Source organism: Macaca fascicularis, chromosome 20 (assembly GCF_037993035.2).
Source record: "Macaca fascicularis isolate 582-1 chromosome 20, T2T-MFA8v1.1".
Lineage (NCBI taxonomy): Eukaryota > Metazoa > Chordata > Mammalia > Primates > Cercopithecidae > Macaca > Macaca fascicularis.
The window spans coordinates 49,915,438-49,938,267 of record NC_088394.1 but is presented as its reverse complement, the minus strand read 5'-3'; the positions used below and the strand labels follow the sequence as shown (position 1 = coordinate 49,938,267).

The 22,830-nt window shown below is 40.2% G+C and overlaps 1 protein-coding gene across 9 annotated transcripts in view; it reads right to left on the bottom strand.

Annotated features, from left to right (window-relative positions):
• The window catches only part of FTO (FTO alpha-ketoglutarate dependent dioxygenase), a 462,015-nt gene that overhangs the window by 211,734 nt on the left and 227,451 nt on the right, over positions 1-22,830 (bottom strand). For all 9 annotated transcript variants that reach the window (XM_045381659.2, XM_065537718.1, XM_015442739.4 and 6 more), the window contains one exon: positions 14,862-14,986. In XM_045381659.2, the coding sequence (XP_045237594.2) occupies positions 14,862-14,986 (125 nt within the window). The remainder of the gene's footprint in view (positions 1-14,861; positions 14,987-22,830) is intronic.

Genomic DNA, 22,830 nt, shown 5'->3' with positions numbered 1-22,830 from the left:
TCAAGGGTGTAACAGGAGAAATGGTGATTCACTAGCAATGAAGTTCCGACCCTTCCTTTCTGAGAATTAAACTCTTTATCAAATTCAAAACTGCCAACATTTTTGTGGACACCTTTTTATGGTGACAATGAGCACCATATCCACCTCATTCACTTTTGGAAACTCTCATATACTTTGTTTATAAAAGGAAAGATGAAATATTGCCAAGTTCAAGGCAACACACACACATACACACATACACACACACACACACACAAACACACACGCACGCAAGAACCTACACGGAATAAGACAATGTTACAAGGTCATAAGGTTCACAGAGGCAATACCCAGATTGTGTCCTGGTCTCCCAGCCAGGGTCATTCCCTCTATTCTTGAGAAGTGTGAGAAGATGGAGAAGGTTTTTAATTCAAAGCAGTCAGGACTTTCATTCTGTAGCAGAATCCTGCCCACAACGTCCAGCCACCATACATGTTTTTATTAGCCTGAATAACAGTTACAAATATTCGAATTCATGCTAACATTTAAAACGCTGCGAGACTTCAGAAGCATACACATACAATATGAATGTTCCACTTCTCTTGACAATGTGGAAGACCTACTAACATAGATCCCGCCTGCTCGCAAGGCTGGACAGCAGCTGCCTGGCTGCCCACTTGAGAGAGTGTGAATGCCCGCTGGCCAGGAGACCAGCAGACAATCTGGGTATTGCCTCTGTGACTTTGTAACATTGTTCTACTCTATGTAGGTTCTGGCATACACACACACGTGTGTGTGTGTGTGTGTGTGTGTGTTTTGCCTTGAACTTAACAGTGTCTCACCTCTCTGGCTTCATTAATACATACATGATTACCAGGCCCTACAGACATCTGAATCTGCAATCCCTGGTCTGAGTTCACTAGCATTCACTAGAAAACTCACAAGTATCCAACTCTCATGCCCCCATCATCAAGAGCTCAGGCGAATACTTCCTTCAGAAAGGCCGGTGCCTCTTTGGACATGAATTCCCTGTTCCATGTGTCCTTCAAATCCCTCCAAACCAAGTCTCTTATACAGCCACAGTGTAATGATCTTAGGCATCCTTGGTGCAAAAACTAGTAGCTGTGTGGATGCAATAAAGTGCTCAGAAACACACAAGGAGAAATCACCAGCTAAGGGAATGGCTCTCTTACTTTACAATGGCGAATTCTCAACCTGCCACCAAAACCAGCACTGTCTGTGTACACTTCACTCAGACTCACACTTTGATTTATACATGCAGATGTACTTTCTTAGCACACCCTCTCCGACTTTCCTGCCACAGCCCGTTTCCAATGCTACTAGAAGATGCTGTGCTTAATACAGCTTCCCAATTCTCCAAGGCCCCCTCAAAGCTTTTAAAGCTAGCATAACATGCAGAATTTCAAATGAAGTACCAACAGCAGAAAGATCATTTACAGTAACTATACAAACAAGCTAAATGAAAGACTTGTGTTCAGTCATTAAAAATAATAATGCTAAAGCCCCGAGGGCTGAAATGTAAAGCTTAGACTTCGTGTGAGGAAATAGAAAAGGAGTGTGTTTATTATCCCAATAAGATAACCTGTTAATTTATTTAGTAGGCAATTTTCGAGTACATTCGTTCACAGTGAAATCTCACTTTATCAGATTATAGGAAAAATCACCACCACAAATAAAATGCTCGTTCAAGCCAGGGGCTTTTGCAAGATAGAAATTACCATGTAGGAGACCAGCAAGGGGTGGCTGGGAGGTGCTGCCACGAATAGCTTCCGCCCCCTTATTCTCCTCCTCTCCTGAACCAAGCCCAGAGTTAGTTATAGAGTTATCCATCTCACACTTTGCAGATGATGCCTAACATCATGACAACAGAGAAGAGGAAAGGTCTCTGGACCTGCCTACCTACAAGAAGTTTCTGTAAAGTAATGAATACAGACAGCTTGGGGACCATCCACCTGCGCTGCCTGCCTCTTCCTGCCTGCAAAGTGAAACCACCAGGGATTGGCAGAAGGTACTTGTCTGACAGGGCCAGGACAGCCTTTCTCCTCAGTGACAGCCTGGGCCTACCCTCTTAAACTTGACCCACCGTAATTCCTTCACAGTGCAGCGGCAAGGCAGCTGACAGTAGCAGCTGCAGCTCCTAAGCGAGATGGATGGAATTTTCATAACTAGTTCCCCAAGTTACATTTTACCTTCAAGATAATTTATGAGCTGCTCTGGAGCCTTGAAGAGACAATATGCTTGCCATAAAATTAACTGTAACAGTCTTGTAGGTTATAATTAACACTGGGAGGGTAGCACCAACTGGATGAAACACATGGCGTAATTGATGGTGAAACTGGAAATGAAGCAAGCTAACAATATCATTACTGTGCAGGCTGCCTTAGCAAAACCTATGCTTTCTGAGGGTTCATTGCAGTTGCCTCCCAGGCCCGTATTCTGGTAGGAAAGAGGCCAGAGCTGGGCAGAGGGGTGGAGGTTTTGCTGGCAAGCCCATGGGGTACCTGGACAGATCCAATGGCTGTCAACAGTCTGGAAAGAGCGCCATAGCAGAGCATCTGGCCGTATGCTTCCTGGAGTTCAGACCAGGCCCTACAGAAGCCTTCCTTGTACATATGACTTCATTTTCTCAGTAAACAGCAACTTTTTCAGTGAAAAAAAATATGAGGATAAAAAGAAGACAATAAGAACTTTCCAAATGCCCTTCCAAGGATTACAACATTTATTTAGCATACATTCTGGAAGCAAACAACTTAATATGAGCATATCTTAATAAAAAAATGAAGAGGGTTAACTAAACCTAAAGGTTTATTAAACTAAAAAGTAACGTCCTGAGCACCCTATCCAAAGCTGACTATGGAGAGAAAGCTAATCACAAGAGTCCTGTCAAACACTCCTTTCTCAGAAAGAAGCACTAACCTATTCCTTTCATGCATGGATACTGAACAGTCTAACCAATACCTGAGAAGTACTGAACATTCTAAACACGTTGGAACGATTCAAATAATTCTAATAAGCATTTTTAAGGTGATTAACCTATTTTTTGTTTTGTTTTCTGATTTGTTTGGTTTTGTTTTTTTGTCCTGGGACAATATACTGGCAAATTCTAATAAATGATGCAACAGTGTCCCCTACAGGCCAGCAGAGCTGTTCCTTCCCCTTCCCCCATCCTCCTCCACCATGACTTCCTCAACTGAAAGCCAGAGTTAAACTTTTATCTGTAACATTACAGAGTAAATTTGTAAAATACACTGGGGATACCCCTGAGATAGAATAAAATTACTACTCTTCATGTGCGGTAAATTGTTTCCTAGATATAAACAAACTGTACAGCTGGCAATTAACCCATTATGGAGTAGATAAATTGCTACCCTTTCACCTTAAGGGCACCTACTGAAATCAGCCTTGACTAACATAGCCCCAAAATTACTTGACTTAGAGGATTTACAGAGATTTACAGATTCTCAGAGGCTAAACTTTGGTGTTCTAATTTTCACCCCTACGCAAGATCATAACAAATATGAGAGAAATGACACAGCATATAAAGGTGATAACTTTCCTTTAAAAGATCAATAGTAGGGAGATTGATAATGCATTAGCTGGCTACTATTTCCTTATAGAGATGCACCCACAACTAAAAACTGTAAAACATGCTCAGTACCAGAGGAAATAAATATGTAAAGATACATACCTGCCTATCTCCACACTGAGAAGGATCCTAGAAGGTCTCTAAAATACTAAGTGAACCATACGAGTGGTTGATAAAAACTAAAGCTTGTTACTGCTCTTGGCCAACCTGGGCCATCTTAGCTTAAATTCCATCTTCACTACTTACTAGCTGTTGCCTTGGGCAAGTTACTCTGCACTTCTATGCCTCGGTTTTCTCATCATATAAAGCATGTAAAACTCTGTCTGGAACATAGTGAGTTCTCAATAAATGCCAGCTGCTATTGTTATTAAAATTAGTACCATTGCGGATTTCAGGGAAAGTGGAAGTAGAGGAGTGAAACCCATCAGGAGTAACACCCACTTTTCCCTGCTCCCGGGGAGCTCACGTATGGAGCCACTCCTTGTGAGAGCTGGAAGATGCCTTCCACTTTTGGGGTGATCGAGATCAAGCCGCTTGTTTTTTACATAAACTTGTGAAGGCGCAGAATGTCTATGACATGCCCAGAGTCCTACAGCCACTAATGATGGGATTCCAACTTAAGTCCAGCCCTCCACCTGTCAGTTCTGTGTGACAGTGCTGAGCACAGAACACCAGCTCTGTCTGGTGTTTTTCCCTGCACCAGTTTTCCAATATCAGGCCCCTACCAGGAGGCTAGGATATTTACTACATGGGGCATTCCCTCAAAGGAGAGGCCCATTTGGATAAGCGTGGCTGGGTTTATTCCTGGCTTTGTTGTTTTGATCTGAAGATCATGACAGGTCATTTTTATTGAACATCTAATATGTTACAGGTACTTGCTCTGGGTGTTTTACATTTAATTGCTTAATCAACCCTATGAAATGGGTTCTATTGTTATCATCCCCTAGGCAAATAACAAATGAGAAAATTGAGGCTCAGAGGGGTTAAGTAACTCATCTGGCTAGAATCCATAATTGTAACTTGCCTGGAGTTATAGAAGTGCATCCGAGATTCAAACCCAAGCAGTCTGACTCAGAATCTATGCCCCCAACCATATTAATGAAATTTACTCTGAAAGAAAACCATTTTTCCTCCACAAACTTTATACAATGGAAAGAAGGTAGCACAACTTTTATACAAGGACCTATCCTCATGTATAAATTTCTCTCCTATTTCTCACTCATGCTTTGAGACAAACAGCTACCTATCCACTGGTAGCCAACACAATTGGGTGATGGAGCAGTATTTCTCACTGTGGCTGGGCACATTATGAGGGTCTTATGAGAACACTTAAGGAGAGCCTGTCTTCTTCCCTGGGATGTGGGTTTCCATGGAACCATGACTCAATCTCTTCCATGGTATTTATTATTCTACATTGTGTAATACATTTCCCCTAATCACATGTTACTCATCTCTATAACCTCAGGACCTAAGATAGTGCCTCATACCAGGGAGGCACTTAAGAAATCTTTGTAGAACCAACGCATGACTGACAGATCACTCCCAACAACAAAAACCAGCATTCATGAAGTACTTGAGTGCATTATCACAGGTAATCCCCCAACACCTATGAGATAGGTCCGGCTTTGCCCATTCTCTCTTCAGAGACATTTGTCAATATAATGTGGCCTGAATTTAAGCCTTCCTTCAAGTGAAGACCTTTAAAATGACACAGGTCTTGGAAAAGGAAATGGGGACCACGGTGTGGATAACTGAAGGAGAATTAATGTTACGGATTCCCTAGGATGGTGTTCCTCAGAAAACTGGCATCCCACGGCTACTTCCCAAATATGACCCACTGCAACTAGAAATGCAAATTTTACAACAAGTGATTACTTTATGACAAAGCTCAAAAAATAGAATGGTGTATCTATATCTCAACTGAATGACTTTATTTTGGTCACTGTTGAGTGCTGGTGAATATACAGGGAACAGCAACTACATGTACATTTTATAAAAGAAATTTTCAGAGTTCTGCTTAGGAAAACAGTTTGTATCTGTCATTTCCACTAGCATACAAGCTCCGTGAAAGAACTGTCATCAGTTTTGTTCACTGCTGTATTCCCAGAACCTGGAATGGTGCTTAGAAAACAACAGACACTTAATCAATGTATGTTGGAAAATTAAATGAATCAACTGTTTTCTCAAAAAGTTTAAGAAGCACTGCCCATAAGAAACAGCCAGCCAGCAACTGATCACGGTCAGAAACCTGCCAGAAACAGAGTTCATGCTAAAGCCCATGTGTTGATTTTATAAATAAGATGCACAGAAGTCAATTGGCTTTTGTCCCCCATAAAACTGTTCAAATAATGACAGTAACAATGGTAATAACATTAACAACACTTGCCTCCTTAAGATAAGTTGCTGTATCTTGGGGGAAAAAAGTAACCCTATCTCTGGACTCATTTAATCTTTGCTCTAAATTTATACAATGTTTCAATTCCTACACATTTATGAGGAGGTTTTATGGAGTTATCAGGTTTTATGGAGTAATCTGGATCAGAGACACAAAGAACTTTCTTTCACTAAGGGCAGCAAAAAGCAGAGACTTACTAAAAGAGAAGGGACAGATGTCTTAAAAAAGACCCGGATGGCAATTAGCAGGCCAGTGCCTCCCTGCTTCTCCCTGGAATCTCTTCCATTTATTCCCTGTGCCCACCCCAACACTGCAAACAACTTTACCTAGTAGCAATGGACAGCTACCCAACTACAGATGCCACAACTTCTAGTTCCCAACTAACTAGCTGTGCCGGAGTAAGCAGCCAATCTCCTCAGCATGAATGATAGCAGCTGACATGGTCCGATGACACAATCACAGGCTGTCTCAGCAGATAACCGCATCAGTCTCATTATCCCATAGCCCATCGTCAAGGTGAGGAGCTCCACTTTTTGTGAACACAGCTCCAAGTTGTAGTCACATGCCAAGTCACCAATGCTAAGGTTCATAACTGTGCTGATATCACTACAGCAGACCAGGACATTAGCAGGTGACCAGGAAAAAATTGCTGTCTACAGACTGGAAGCCATATTAGCCTCAGCTTTGCCCCTATCCCTACTGAACTAAAACCCATCCCTTTATTCAAAGGCATGTCCCAAGGGCGGTCTTTACAACTCTCTTCTTCCCACCATGCCAGTTCTTCCTCTTCTCATCCAGCTCCATTTCACTTCCAGGAAAGGCAACAAATTGGGAATGGTGGTTCAGGGAGGAGACCATGTCTTTTTGTCCTGGTCTTAGCCCAGACGCATGGTGTTCTCTTCCTCAAGTACACTGGAGTCAGCCTGTGCACATGGCATCCCTCTTCGCTCATGCTGGAATAAGGGCCTGAGGTATCATCTTGGGGCTTAAGCACCAGAGAACTGCATAATAGAGATTCCTCCTTACTTCCTGTTTCAAGGCTTCCACCCCCTGGCAAGGTTAGACGAATAACCAATGCTTACTTCCAACATCAGAGATCCATCCTGACTTCCAATTTCAAGATTTCCACACCAGGCAAGGTTAATAAAAAGAGCAAAAAAAGCAACAGGCCAATATCACAAGTGGTCATACCCCTTCCAAATTAATAAAGACAAAGTACTTATAAACACTGGAATAGATTGAGAGGAAAGTTATTTCATAAATCTGAGTGTCAGGCATTCTTCTAGATGCCAGGGATATGTGGCAAACAGGTAATGAGGTCCTTTGATAGAGGGCATTATTCTAATGGAAGAGAGAGCTTAATTTTTACAAAGATCTGTGGTGCAAATTTGTTCTTTTGTTTTGAGACAGGGTCTCGCTCTGTCGCCCAGGCTGGAGTGTCGTGATGCAATCGGCTCACTGCAACCGCTGCCTCCTGGGCTCAAGTGCTTCCCCCTACCTCAGCCTCCCGAGTAGCGGGGACAACAGGTGTGCGCCACCATGCCTGGCTAGTTTTTTGTACTTTCTGTAGAGATGGGGTTTTACCATGTTGCCCCGGCTGCTCTTGAACTCCTGAGCTCAAGCAATCTGCCCGCCTCAGCCTCCTAAAGAGCTGGGATTACAGGTGCGAGCCACTGCACCTCGCCTGGGGTGTATGTTTTACAGCTGGTAAACAAACAAATATCCTATCCTTACAAAACTTTCATTCTGGAAGAAGAGATAAAAATGTAAACACAGAATCAAGTCCATATATAATTAATGTCAGGTTACTTCATTTTTAAAGCTTCTATCAAAATATAAGTTCCCTTAGGGCAGACCCCATTGCTAAATTACCTTACGGTTTCACAGTGCCTCACAGTAAAAAGAGTTCAAGTGTGTGTGCTAGCCATTGTATTCTTATTAACTACCACCTCCACATTAAAGTAAATTATTCCACAGTTGAGACTCGAGTCATACTCATCTTGATATTCCCCACAGTGTCTAGCACAGTTACTTGCACCTAATAAACACTCAATAAATAATAGTTAATTGCTAAACTGGATGGTGCTGACTTGTCGGTTTTGCATACAATCCGTGACTAGCTAGGAGGCAGAAGGAGAGACAGATACCCGAGGAGAACACCTCAATGTGCTAGTTTTAGAACCCAAGCTGATCCACATAAGTAACTTACACAAAGTGTTATACTTGTTGAGCCCAGATCAAAGTTCTAAAGCTGATTAGCTTGGAATAGTAAATCCTATTCATTATACATTCTAGGTTCTAATAACCAGATTTTACAGACTTAACAAAGATGTCCAGAGTGGATCCATTCTGGGGGTAGGTGGTGATGGCTGGGGTCACAGGGAATAGAAAGATGACTAATAATAAGACTGTTGTTTTACTAGTCCAGAAAAAAATGGAAACTTGGAAGTTTTTTGGAGCTGTCAAAGCCCAATATGAGGATTATCTGGACCTTAGGAGAGTCACTTTTAACTAGAAGCAAGTAGTTTCTAAAAGCTTTTCTAAGAAACTTCCATAAACGTTATTTGAAACGAATCTCAGCACCATTTTTAAGGCTCCTTGGACCCAAATGAAGTTGTCTCCTATGGGAGTACAGTAAGTCCTGTTTGAGCCTAAAAGTTAAAGAGCTATAAATGGACCGAGTTTCCATTTAATCAGGCTACATTCCTATCCAGTGTGCAATGTTGAATGAACTGTAAGAGAATGGTAGGAGAAATAAGTAGGTAATCTCTAGAAAAAAAATAAGTGGGGCCACATGCAAATAAATAAAGAGCCAGGTCTGACCATGGTAACGCGGAAACAAGCACTGCTGCAACTTAATGACAGCCCCATTTGGAAACCCACTCCTTCTACAAACCAAATATTCTTAATAGGCTTGTGAGTTCTTTACCACTAACAAGAGGGGTAAGGAAGTCCTTAAGTCCGCCATGTTTTAAAATGTCCTATTGAAAAAACAATAGTTTTCAAAAAGCACAGGAAAAGATGCTCGACATCATAAGTCATTAGGGAAATGCGATTCAAACCACAATAATATACCACTAGGATGTCTATAGTTCAAAAAAAAATGAAAATAACAGGTAAGACAAGGACATAGAAAAATTGGAAACTTTGTGTTTTTGGTGGGAACATAAGATGGTGTAAAGGATGTGAAAACCAGCCTGGCAGTTCTTCAAAAAGTTAGACACAGAATTACCATATGACCCAGCAATTCCTTTCCTAGGAGAACTGAAAACATGTCACCCAAGAGAACTGAAAACATGTCACTCAAAAACTTGTACATGAATGTTTACAGCAGCATTATTCATGATAGCCAGAAAGTCAACCCACCCACATGTCCATCAATTGATTACTGTCCAACAACCCAAATGCCCATCAGTTGATTACTGGATAAATAAAATGTGGCACATCTATATAGTAGAGTATTATTCAGCAGTAAAAAAGAATGAAGTACTTATATGCTATAGCATGGATGCATCCTACAATCAGTATGCCAAATGAAAGAAGTCAGACGTAAAAGGCTACGTATTGTATGATTTCATTTATAAGAAATGTTACAAATAGGCAAATCTGTAGAGATAAAAAGTAGATTGGTGCTTGCTCGGGACTGTGGAGAGAAGGGGAAATTGAAGGTGGCTGTTAACAGATGCAGGGTTTCATTTTGCGGGAAGGAAGATGCTCTAGAATTGGATAGTGGTAATAGTTGCACAATTAACTGTACACTTTAACAGTTAACTGTACACTTTAAAATGATAAATTTTGTTGTATGAAATTTTACATTATATATGACTTGTGCCAATTTTTTAAAAACCCTAATGACCTTGCTTTTGTCTCTCTCTCTCTTTTTTTTTTTTTTTTTTTTGTATTTATACCTCACTTAGCAAAAATTTAGGGCCATGGTTTTAAAGTTAAAAAGCATAATTGATTCTCAAAGTATTTGCCACCTCCCTGAATTATCCTCTACCTGGCTTTCTGCTCACTCAAAATCCCCACAGACATAAGACAGCCAAGTCAAAACCTTGATGAAAAATATGCTAACTTTGGATAATGTTTACAAGCTTTCTGTTTTGATTTTTTAACATAATTATTGTCTGGGTGAGGCTTGTGTTACAAGACAATATAGTTCAATATAAAGGGTTTTCAATAACACAACAATTCTAGTCTTCCAAGACATCTACCATTAAATACGTTCCCGAGTGGGTCAGAGAACTTGCCACTCTGTTGTGGTAATGATGGTTCCACTGCTTTCCTTGCCACTGCCTCTCACAGCCTCTTTCTAGGAAACTTCTATATTCTCATCCCCAGATAAACCCTGAAATTGGCCACTTAGCTCACTCTCTATTATGCACAGCATCTCATGCAGTAGGTATACAAAATATACGAAAAGATGCTTACTGAATTAAATCATTCTCGTTTCAGAAAGCGGACTCATGGCATGTGCCACTCATCTCTGCAGAAAAGGACAGAGCTGCATGGCCTCCATCATCACTGGTCTGAAATCAGGACTCTATGTTCATGAGAAACTGGGGGAGAGCTTTAAATAGACTAATCTTATCAATTAGTGGTAAATAAATAGACGAATAGTGTATAGTGACCTCATCCATTGTTGGCAATAATTAGCATCACTATGATGTTTATTTGAAAAAAGGAATAAAGAAAGAACCAAACATAACTACTCAGTTAACATTATGTGCTTTCTTCTTATATTTACAGAAAAACTGCCAGGTTGTAGTAGGAATAAGACTCTGTTCAAGAGTCACACATATATTTCGTACTAAAGAGTGCACAATAGTCAGTAGTCAGATGCTGACATGGACACACATTTTTTGGAAAAGCATTTTCTCTAACACTTGATTTACCTACATTACTGAAATGAAGCAAGCAGGCAGAACAAAATCTTTGATTCTCATTCTGACTTCTTCAAGGCAAAGGAAGCCCATTCCGTTTCTGAAGCTAAACTATAAATAATTATTCCATAATAAACAACACCCTCAAAATTTTCAGCCATCTAGGAAAGATGCCAGGGCTTTGTAGAAAATAAACAAGGCAGTGATTTTTATTATATTTTATTTAGAAAGACAACTCGGGTGTGGACATTGAACTGCACCTTTTCTTTGGAGCACTTTTCAAATGATAATTTCTTCCACTGTCACCATTAAATCTTAATCCATTCCAGCTCCTTGTATGGGTCATTGAGTCTATATGTACTGCTGTTATTTTAAAATGTTTCCCCTTGGTAGGAAAGAGGGGGAGAAAAGATGTTGAGAGCCAGATGGGCCTCTTCACAGTTCATTTATCAAACCTAATACGCCGGGCCCCACCCTCCTCTCACTCACGATTGCGGTTAAACTTCCATATAATTTGGTAATCATTTTCATTATCAGAGAGTGACCCTAAAGTAGCCTATCCTGGGACACCCGGTCCTTGCAGCTGCTCTTTTTCTGCCTTTTCCTACAGTAGACCCTAAGAACCTCAGAGTTTATTAGCTGCAGACTGACCTTTGGGCTACGCAGGTCAAGAAGGGGTCAGATCAGAGGGCTCGCCCAGTTCTTTAAAAGCTATAACAAGCTGTCCATCAGGCAGAGGGGACTGGATAAACAAAGGCGAATCTTCAGAAATTCTGTCCCACTTCTGTTAACACTTACCCTGCATTCACACAGCTTCTCCCAATGTCCTTTGGATCATTCAACTCTAGGGAAGTGAACAGACAGCCCTAATAAGCCTATTTGGAGAGGGTTGTTTATGGGATTACGAAGCTTGGAGAAGGAAACCCGCAGCACTCAGATGTGCCTCTAGAGTCGCTGGGTTGTGTGACACTGTGACAAACTCGGTTACCCCAAGTCATGCAAAATTGACACTTTCCTCAAGAAGCTAAATTACAAGGAACATATGCTTCAGTTTAAGAGACTTCAGTGAGTCCCAAACAATGGCTTGGCGCCCGACCTGAGAGAGAGACAAATATTTTATAACTAGGTTACAAGTTTTACTTTAAAAATTCTCCCTAATATGATCGCAAATGAACCTGCTAAAGAGAGGTAAAAACCTTTATTACAAAAGACTTATACGAAAGTTATTGCCAGCTGCAGCGGCTCCGCTGACCTAAATTTCTTGAAGTTGTACAACTCATAATGCACTCTCTAATGTGCAATATAAGGTAATTAGAGTCATCTGTATTTAACTTTCAGAGGAAAAAAATTTCTATTATCTAATCTAACTGATCCCCTGATAGCTTTGATGAAAGTAAAATACTGTAACCTATTGCTTGGCCTTTGGTGAGTGCTAATTATTTTCTGTCAAAGCACATTTTTCCTTGTGTAATTCCGAAGTACACAATAGGCCAATCTCTAAAACACAGGCTGCTCAGTAAGCACCGCAGTGGATGTTTTATAACTTTCACCACCACCCGTTTGACGGCTACTCGAGGCAATGCCCAATTCCAGACCGCCAGATGACACTTTGATGAGGAAAAGAAAGGTGTATGGTAACCGTCTGTTTATACGGATCGCATGGATGAGTCTGTAGATAGGTCACTAAGATGGGAAACATCAAATGAGGGTGGAGAAGCGGTGGGGAGAAGGATTATGGTTATTTAATACTCTGAGGACACTTCTCCTTCTGAGATCTCAAGACACTAGCCTCTTGAAATTTTCTTTCAGGTGTTTAGTTTTAAGGGGGTCTGCACAGTGTCAGCTGTTAAGCTCTTTCTTTCCTCCTCCCTTAACACAAAGGACTTGAGAGTTTTTGTTTCAGTTGCTAGACTACATCAACTTCAACACTGGCTCCAGCTCCTGATTAAATTGTTAGCAGTAAGGGCCAGAAATGCTGAAAGCAGATTCCTTTTAAACAGGCCACTTTGACCATGTTGTCTAATGATTTAGTGTATTAAAAAATTATTGTTAACAAACCAAATGCACTCAACAAAAAACATCCATTTGCGCTCTCACTGGACCACACGGTCTTTGGATGGAAGGGAACCGGAGGAAAGATTACAGGGAAATTCTTTCTTCTTCCCTCTCTATTTAATTGGAATCATCATGAGGATGACATAAAACATCAAACAGAGACAAAGAAACCCCTTAGATGTCCACAAACTGATATTCCATTCCTTAATATGTATACTTTAATGAATATACATGCTTAACTTATAATACAAAGAAAATTTTAGAATTAATTATTGAAAGGTAAATTGGAAATCATTTAGTCATTACTGTAGTTGAAACCGTCTGCCACTGGCCAGGTGTGGTGGCTTGCACCTGTAATCTCAGCATTTTGGGAGGCCAAGGCAAGAGGATCGCTTGAGGCAAGGAGTTTAAGACCAGCCTGGGCAACATGACAAGACCCTGTGTCTATTTTTATAAACATTTTTTTTTAGAAAGAATAAAAAGTAACTGTCTGCCATTTACGCTGACCACACCACCAAAAAGATGGGGGAAGGGGAGGGTGAGTATCATTGGGAATTTTAAAATTACTATTTAAATACAAGTCTGAATTTAAAAATAGTACATATTTGAAAAAGCAGCTTTCTGATATCCAATGAGAATAAATACTTATATTGTCTCCTTTCTTGGAAAATGCCCATCTTCAGCCTTGTTCAGACAAACCTATTTTATGACAATTATTACTAGTAAAGCTATCAATTATTATAAATTCTGTTGCATGAAGTCATTTGGAGAATATTATGTCTATCAATAAATGTTCTTGACTTCCAGGCACATAGAATTTTTAAGCACCAAATAAGACTCTGAGACAAAATATGCCATACCTTTCCTGATTCCTCTCCCTCTGGCTTAGAGACGGATGACAATTCAATAATTTTTACAAACTACAGATCTGAAAGATAATCTTAACATTTGGGAGAACTAGTTCTAGCCTCCCACATATCAACTGGTTTTCAAAAAAGAACAGGATAACATGATATTTACTATGCAAGCATCAGTTCTGTAAAAACTGATGATTTAAAGAAAGTCTTCACCAGTAACACAGTTTCTAAGCACAGGTAACTCCATGGAAAGAGACTAGGTTGAAACAAGAGTCATTCCTAGTTGATTAACCCTAAAAATCGGGTTGATAAATAGGCTACAGTCATTGCCACATAACAACATTTTGAGGTTTTGGTCAACGGCGAACTTTACATATGTCAGTGGTTCCGTTCCATAAGATTATAACAGCATATTTTTGTAGTACCTTTTCAATATTTAGCTATGCTTAGATACACTAACACTTACCATTGTGTTACAACTGCTTATAATATTCAGTACAGCAACATGTTGTACAGGTTTGCAGCCCTGGAGCAACAGACTATACCATATAGCCTAGGTGTATAGTCGGCTATATCATCAAGGTTTGCGTAAGTGCACTCTATGATGTTCATACAAAGGCGAAATCACCTAAGAACACATTTCTCAGAACCTATCCCCATCATTAAGGGATGCATGACTATACTTTCAAGTAATCTGCCTTGCACAGAGTGATATAGGAGCACTATATGGATTTCCCAGACATCTGCTCTAATGAAATAGCAATGTTAGTCTTTTAGACTGTTGATTAAAGAGGGTTCTTCAGTATCAGGTGCTTATATTACATTATGCTCAAAATGCAAACATTTATGCTAAATATTATATTCAGGAATAAATTGTGTAAATATACTGATGATGTCAATGGATCATTACAATTAATGTAGGTGCCGTGGGTAGGAAAGCTAACTTTAGCTGAAAGCATCTTAAATGTGCTTATTTTTCATGGCCCCTCAAAGGAAAGGGACGAGGCCAGCCCTAAGGGAGGGCTTGGCCAAATATAGTTCTTGTTTGTCAAGAACAACAAATCCCATTTCATAACAGAACTAACCTGGCATGCCATTCTCTCCTCAGGTTCTGGCGTGCAGTGAGCGAGGCAAGGATGGCAGTCAAGATTTCATTCCTTTGTTCCACGGGGAGCCCCTCTCTTTTAACTTCATGAAGCACAGCATTTGTCTACAAGAAATGATCCAAAACAGAAAGAAAAAGTGAAAAATTAATAATAAAAAAAAAAGCCCATAAGCAAATAAGGACAGTAAATCAATGGCTTTTTTATTACAGTTCCCCTGCTAACAAATCAATACAGTAAATGATGGCCAAAAATGGCCAGCATATATTTTGTATTTAATCAATGTACATGGCACATAAGGTAAACTCTAAAGCTCCATTGCCTTAAGTAACACATCAAGATACTGCACATTCTTACTCTAATTTTCTCAGCACACCAATGATTTTTTTTTTCCCTGGGAATTGCCTACCATGAGCTATTATTAGAAATGATTTTCACGTACACTTCACTGTGAGTTGTTTGTTTTGCCTTTTTAAAAAAGAGCAGCCTCTGACTTTCACTCTCTGTTTCCTGCCACCCAGCTGAGGCTTTCTCTGCCTCTCTTATTTGAATAATTACTTTAAATTTCTACCCATGCCAGCAATGTTTGGCGGGGAAAGAAGGGAGAAGATTCACTCATTTTCCTTGCTTGTTGCAAATCAAGATCTTGCAAAAAAAAAAGGGAACACAAAAATCAGAAAGACCATTTCTTTGAATGAATATCTCAAAGAACACCTTTAGATTTTATAGATATCGTTTTTAAATTTAAAGTTAGTGTGGCTTTTTTGGAGATTTTATAACCAAAGCAATTGCTAAAAGGAATGAAATTGTCACTACAATGTCAATGAAACTGTCTGTGTTCTAAGTCATTCAATATATTCCTTATCTAACAGATGCCAATATGTTTGTTTACTTAAAGAGCACACCCATAACCTGGTTCTCCTGTAACTTGAAACACCACTTCCTTACTCTTTCATAGCATTTGATAGTGCATATTTAATATCATCATGACAACCTTGAGGAGTAGTGAAATTTGTTGTTTCTATTGCCTAAATCCATACCTCATCCCCTTTGTCTGGTAACATCACCTAAATCTCCTCTTACAAAGTCTTTTCTTTCATGGTATAAAGTCTTAGAGGGACTGTCAACCAAGGTGTCCTATCCTCCCCTATTGAAGGATGTGGGCCAGACCAACCTGATCCTTTTCCAGGACTTTAGACTCTTGAGAGGAATGATATAGAAATGGGGGAAAATGCTGAGGCAATTTATCAATTCCCTTAATTCCTTCCACCCATGGTCCTCAGAGTATCTCTAGTTTCTGGAACTTTCTGAGTCCAGATCGTTCATTTTTCCTTTGATAGTGTCAGTCACCCAATATCCTTTCAATAAAGTCCCATTTTGTTTAAATTCACCAGGGCTGGGCACGGTGGCTCATGCCTGTAATCCCAGCACTTTGGGAGGCTGAGGTGGGCAGATTGCTTGAGGTCAGGAGTTCGAAACCAGCCTTCCTAACATGGCGAAACCCCATCTCTACTAAAAATACAAAAATTTGCCAGGCGTGGTGGCACGCACATATAATAACAGCTACTCAGGAGGCTAAGGCAGGAGAATAGCTTGAAACTCGGGAGGTGGAGCTTGCAGTGAGCTGAGATCACACCACTGTACTATAGCCTGGGCGACAGAGTGAGGCTCCATCTCAAAAAAAAAAAAAAAATTTCATCAGAACCTGTTTCTGTTGCTTATCAAAAATGTTAATGGATGCAAACAGGTAAGTCAGAAAATAGTACCTCCATTGTGAAGAAGCCTGGATAATCTACCTGACACTAGCCAGGAAGAGGACCCTGATCCTGCCTCCTAGGCCCAGTATTCCATCTACTGTGCTGGAAGATGTGCCCAGTTGGACAGTCAAGCAGCTTCTGTGGTAACAATATTTTCAGCCCTCCAGCACAAGGAGGAACGTTCAGCTTCTCTAGGTAATTCCAGGGCATGAAACCCAAGATCCAGAGGTTGCAAATTCAAATACTCACTAGGCCAGGCGCATAACCATGAATGAGTTAAGCAGAGGTTACTAAAAGAGAGCACATGTTCTGCCTTAAAAAGGCAGCCACTATTCAGATCCAGCCAGCTCTGCCACTCAGAAAAGCTGGCTCATTGATGCCAGATTCATGAATTTTCAAAATAAACAAGAAATCTGGTGTGGGGTGTGTGTGTGTGTGTGTGTGTGTGTGTGTGTAATGTGAAAACCAATTTTTGTAAATCTTGTAAACTCATTAAAATTAAACAAAAAATACCCTGTGGGTCAAACGAGAAACACCAATGGGCTGAATAGAACTTAGGCAGCTATCAATCTGTGATCTCTAATCTGAGAGATGTCTAATTTCAGAGAGGTCTGAGCATTAGCAGGTATTCTAACAATAGTACTACTCCTTGTCTGTGACACCCTACTTCATGTACTTAAAGTTGAAAGGAACCTCAAAAAGTCATGTAGTTTATCAGCCAGGCATAGTGGCTCACGCCTGTAATCCCAGCACTTTGGGAGGCCGAGGCGAGTGGATCACCTGAGGTTAGTAATTCAAGATGAGCCTGGCCAACATGGCGAAACCCCGTCTCTACTAAAAATATAAAAAATTAGCTGGGTGCGGTGGCAGGCATTTGTAATCCCAGCTACTCAGGAGGCTGAGGCAGGAGAATCGCTTGAACCCAGGAGGCGGAGTTTGCAGTGAGCTAAGATCGCACCATCTCACTCCAGCCTGGGCAATAAGAGCGAACCTCTGTCTCAAAGAAAAAAAAAAAAAAAAAAAAGTCACATAGTTTATCGTTATGTCTGTGGGTACATATCATCTTACCAAAATGCAAAAATGCATCCAACGAAAGACAAAGTAGACATCCAGCTAGCTCCAAAAACATGATCAAAACAAAATTATTTCCCTCTGTAAATCTACTAAAATGTTTATTTTTTAAAGTCATTTACCTCTTCCTTGCCTTTCATATCACTTACATTTTATCCAGGGGCCCTTGTTTTCCATAGGCCCTGAACCGCCTCTAAGAGTGGGAGGAACAAGGAGGTAAGAAAGAAAGTCTCACAAAGAAAGGGGATGTTGCCTGTTTAGTCAACACTGTATCCCCATTGCCCACAAAATATTTGTCAAATCAGTGAATAAAGAAGGGACTTGAAAAATAAGTATTACAAACACAAAGAACAATGAAGGCTCTCTTCTTTTAAGAAATTACCATTACATAAATGATAAACTCATAAAATAGATAAACTAAGAAATAGTTATGTGCTTTATCACTTCACAAAAGGATTCACTCTAAGGTTTCTTTAAATAACCAGATCCTCTAGTTCAAGAGTTTCTTAAACTTCAGTTATTCTAGCACATCTTCATAATTCTTGCCATATTTGCATATGAACTATATAATATAGTATTTAATATTTTTCTTTAAATTGACTCATTTTTCACAGTAATTTCTAGATAAAAGTAAAAAAAGAAAAAATACAATGAAAATTGGCTCATTTTTAAAAAATATAAATTCACTTCAAAAGAAAAATGGAAAAACCAATGGTACTTATAAATGAGAAGATAATCATAAAAGTAAATATATTATAAAGAAAACCATATATTTATTTCATTCTAGACAGGAATTGTTGCTTGCTGAAGGCTCTGAGACTAAAGCATGCTCCCTCTTTGTAAAGGAAGATATTAACAAGTGGTGGAGAATAATGATGCAGCAGATTTAAATGAAAACTTCCTTGACATAATCACATAAACAGATGGAGCTGAAGAGAGAATCACTGCCTCAGTGTGGTCCTCATGTGCAGAGTCCCCAAGTGCCACCTTGCCTCACCCTCTATCACCTGTAGTCCACATCTCACACTGTGGGTGTACTTCCCTATTGCAATGGTTTTTAAACGCTTTGCAGATAAAGTTCTTTTCTCCCCAAATGTATCCTTACATGCAACTCCAATATATACAACAAACAAAACTGGGACAATTCTCTTTGAAGCTGGTGTGGAGGACCTAGAGGTCCTCCCTTTGTCATGGGGCATCTTCTCAAAGCCCCAAGGCACTGTGAAACACAATTCGCCAACCCCCACCCAAGAGCATCTAAAATAGCGTTCAAGTTTTTAAAAGTTGAGACACTACTAGGAGGCATGCAAAATACTACCATTCTGACAAACAGTTTGGCAATTTCTTATAAAGTTAAACATACATTTAAAATATGACCTAGCAAGCTCATTTCTAGGGATTTATCTAAAGAAATGATAACTTATGTTCAAACAAAAACATGTACACAAATGTTTACGGCAACTTTCTTCATAACCACCAAAAACTGGAAACAACCTAAATGTTCCTCAAAGGGTAAATGGATAAACACACGGTGGTACATTCACACAATAGAACACTACAACAGCAATAAAAAGGGCTGAGCAACTGATGCACGCCACCACTCAGCATCTCAAAGACATGATGCTCAGTGAACAAAACCACTTATTTGACAATCTGGAAAAGGCAATACTGTAGGGTCAGAGAAAATGACAGTGGTTGCTAGGGATTCGACTGGGCAAGACGTGGCATGAGGGAATTTTTGAGCATGATGGAACCATTCTGTACCTTGATTGTGGTGGTGGTTACATGAGTTTATACAAACGTTAAAACTCATAGGACATGTGGCTCATGCCTGTAATCCCAGCACTTTGGGAGTCCGAGGCAGGTAAATCATCTGAGATCAGGAGTTCGAGATCAGCCTGGCCAACATGGCAAAACCCTGTCTCTATTAAAATACAAAAATTAGCCGGTGCGGTGGCACACTTCTGCAATCCCAGCTACTCGGGAGGCTGAGGCAGGAGAATCGCTTGAACTCAGGAGGCATAGGTTGTAGTGAGCTGGGATCAAGCCACTGCACTCCAGCCTGGGCAACAGAGCAAGACTCCACCTCAAGAAAAACCCAAGCAAACAAAAACCATAAAAAACCTATAGGACTGTATACCCAAAAAAAGGCCAATTTTATTGTATGTAAATTTTATAAGAATTTAACTTAAAAATATTTGCATCACATTTTTAAAAGAAGAGTGCAGAAAACAAGTTTCAAGTAAACACATTTAGCATATAAGTAGTAAAAATATAGAAAAATATAACTTAACAAAAAAAACAAATTCTGTTACAAGAAACTATTTTAGTATTAGAAAAGGAAGGGTGAACTTCGAACATTCAAACTCGAAAATTTAGGGTGAAAAGAAATCATTGCACAAAAGGAAATTTCAGTGTCAAAAGAGCATTCTTTTTACAAGGCAATTAACGTGATATTTTTACTCCTTATAACAGTGTCGGCTTTTCAAGGGTTGACTTCCCTAGGAAATGTTTATAGGCCATTTTCCCATTAGTAGTAACATAGAACTTCTTCAAACGAGTAACAATTTTTAAAAAGTCTCCTATTACCAAAAATTACATTCTCCCTCCCCTCCTCCCAAAACACAAGAAAACCCCCCAGGTTTAGGAAACGTGCACTAGAGGCTAAATTTCATTTCATTAGTACTTTTTTTCAATAGAAATCTACGGAAATGCAGGCCAGATCAGAAAGAACTAAGTATTAATTTTAGAGTGCTGGCTGTTCAAATCCCCACTGTCACCTCCTAGCTGCGGGTCTTTCCCATAACTCCAAATGGTGATAGTAACAGAACCGCTCCACAGTTCTTGTAAGTATCAGTTGCCTGGTACGTATGCCGTCATGATTATTACTGTTTACTTTCATCTTAAGCTCTGCCAATCTACCTTGTACTAGGTTATGCTAGTTTAACAAAGGGATTCCTGAAAATGTCTATTACTTTAAGTGGAAAAACTTTAAAGGAAATCAGGCAACCACTGAACAATCACAATCATAAAATTTTTATGTACCAGAAGCCAGAGGCATATCTCTTTGCATATCCCTAGTGGTAGAAAATCTTGATCTCTTTATCCTATGAGGGTGGGTTTTTTTTTTTTTTTTTTTTTTTTGAGACGGAGTCTCGCTCTGTCGCCCAGGCTGGAGTGCAGTGGCCGGATCTCAGCTCACTGCAAGCTCCGCCTCCCGGGTTCACGCCATTCTCCTGCCTCAGCCTCCCGAGTAGCTGGGACTACAGGCGCCCACAACCGCGCCCGGCTAATTTTTTGTATTTTTAGTAGAGACGGGGTTTCACCGTGGTCTCGATCTCCTGACCTTGTGATCCGCCCGCCTCGGCCTCCCAAAGTGCTGGGATTACAGGCGTGAGCCACCGCGCCCGGCCGAGGGTGGGTTTTATTTTTAGAACCAGTTCTTATTTTACTTGATCTCTCTCGGTTTGCGCACATCTGTCTCTCCTGGGCCAGTGCCTGACACTAAGCTGGTCCTTCTCAGTCTCCTGTATGCCTTTCCTCATTCTAGGATGAGGAACTGTTGTTATCCCAAGGTCATACCTTTCATCCTCCTCTCATCTCTTCGGCTTGCTCTCTCTGTGGGTGATCCGCCCTTCCAATGGCTTTAAGGGTTCCCCGTAGACTGCTGACATCTCTACACTTCTACCTTCAAGCGGACCTTTCCACTAAGCTCTGGTCCCTTATAACCAATAACTGACTATCTTCCTTAAACATGCTGCCTCAAACATAAGATTCTGACCTTCACCTGTCCACATTTGAACTGACTATTTTTGCTTTCATCGTAGTTACCCAGAGTGGTGACTGTACTACGATTAATGCAATAACCCAAACTAGAACCCTAAGAATCACCCTAATCTTCTTCCCTTTCCTTTCTGCACTTCCTATACCTAAACATAAAAAAATCCTGTGATTCCTCTCTCTTCAATATGACTGAAACTTACCTCTTCCCCACTGCCATAGGCTTAGTTCAGGCCCATCTCTCATCTGGACCATATAATGGCCTCCAAACTGGTCTGTGTCCATCTCACCCCTTTCATGAATTTTCCTGCTTCAAGAGTGATCTTTTAAAAGTATATGTCCAAACATGTTACTTCCTTTTAAATAATTCAGCATCACCTACAATAGTGGTTTTTAGGCTTTTGTCATGAAGCCCTAGTGCTTCCACAAAGTTTCTTAGGGTCACCAAGGAGATAAGGAGCTTTGGCTTCAAAATCCCACCTAAACCAGAGCACCTTTGTTTATATACGCTTCGGTTATTGGCATTTGGAGGACACACACAAAAAATGATTTTTTTGAAGTCCAAATTCCTTAGCCTGGGGGAAAAAAACTCTTTTTGATACAGGTCCTGCTTACTTCTCAAATTTTATCTCCTATCATCTGTTTCATTTAAAACTGTAATTCCCCGAAAACACACGACTGTTCTAGACTATACTTCGATTTGTACCTTTGCCATATAACTTTTCGGTAACTACTCATTCTTTAAGAAACATCTCAAAAACACCTCCTCTATGAAGTCTTCCACAAACTACGTCCTTCCACCAAATTAGACGGAGCTGATCATTCTTTTTATGCACCACCATGTCGTACTCCATTGCACTTACATATTCATTTAAATTTTTCTCTTCCAGAGTGAGGGCTCCATTAAACCAGAAGGGTCCATACCCATTTCTTAATAATCTCCAAGGTACCTAGTATAGCAACATGCCATGAAAGTGGACTCCTGATGGATACTTTGGAATAAATGAAGCCAAATGGCATGCTGAAACATGTCTGGGGAGTGAAGCTAACAATCAGGCCAGAAAGCACTATTCAAGGTCAAAAACAGTATGCGGAACCAGCTTTGATTTGATTCAAACTATTCCTGAAGATGAGTCTAAGAATGGGGTCAGAAAAACTATTCTTAAGCAACAGAATCCAGAAAAATGAGTATATGCCCTTGGTAGGTGATTACTTAAAAGGACAATACTCATTTGGATGGATGTGTCTAAAATATACCCTCCTAATACGAGGGTATGCATAGGAGGAAGAAGTCCCACTTTCTCCATTTCAGTAGAGAAAACTAGTTTGGACTCTGGCAACAC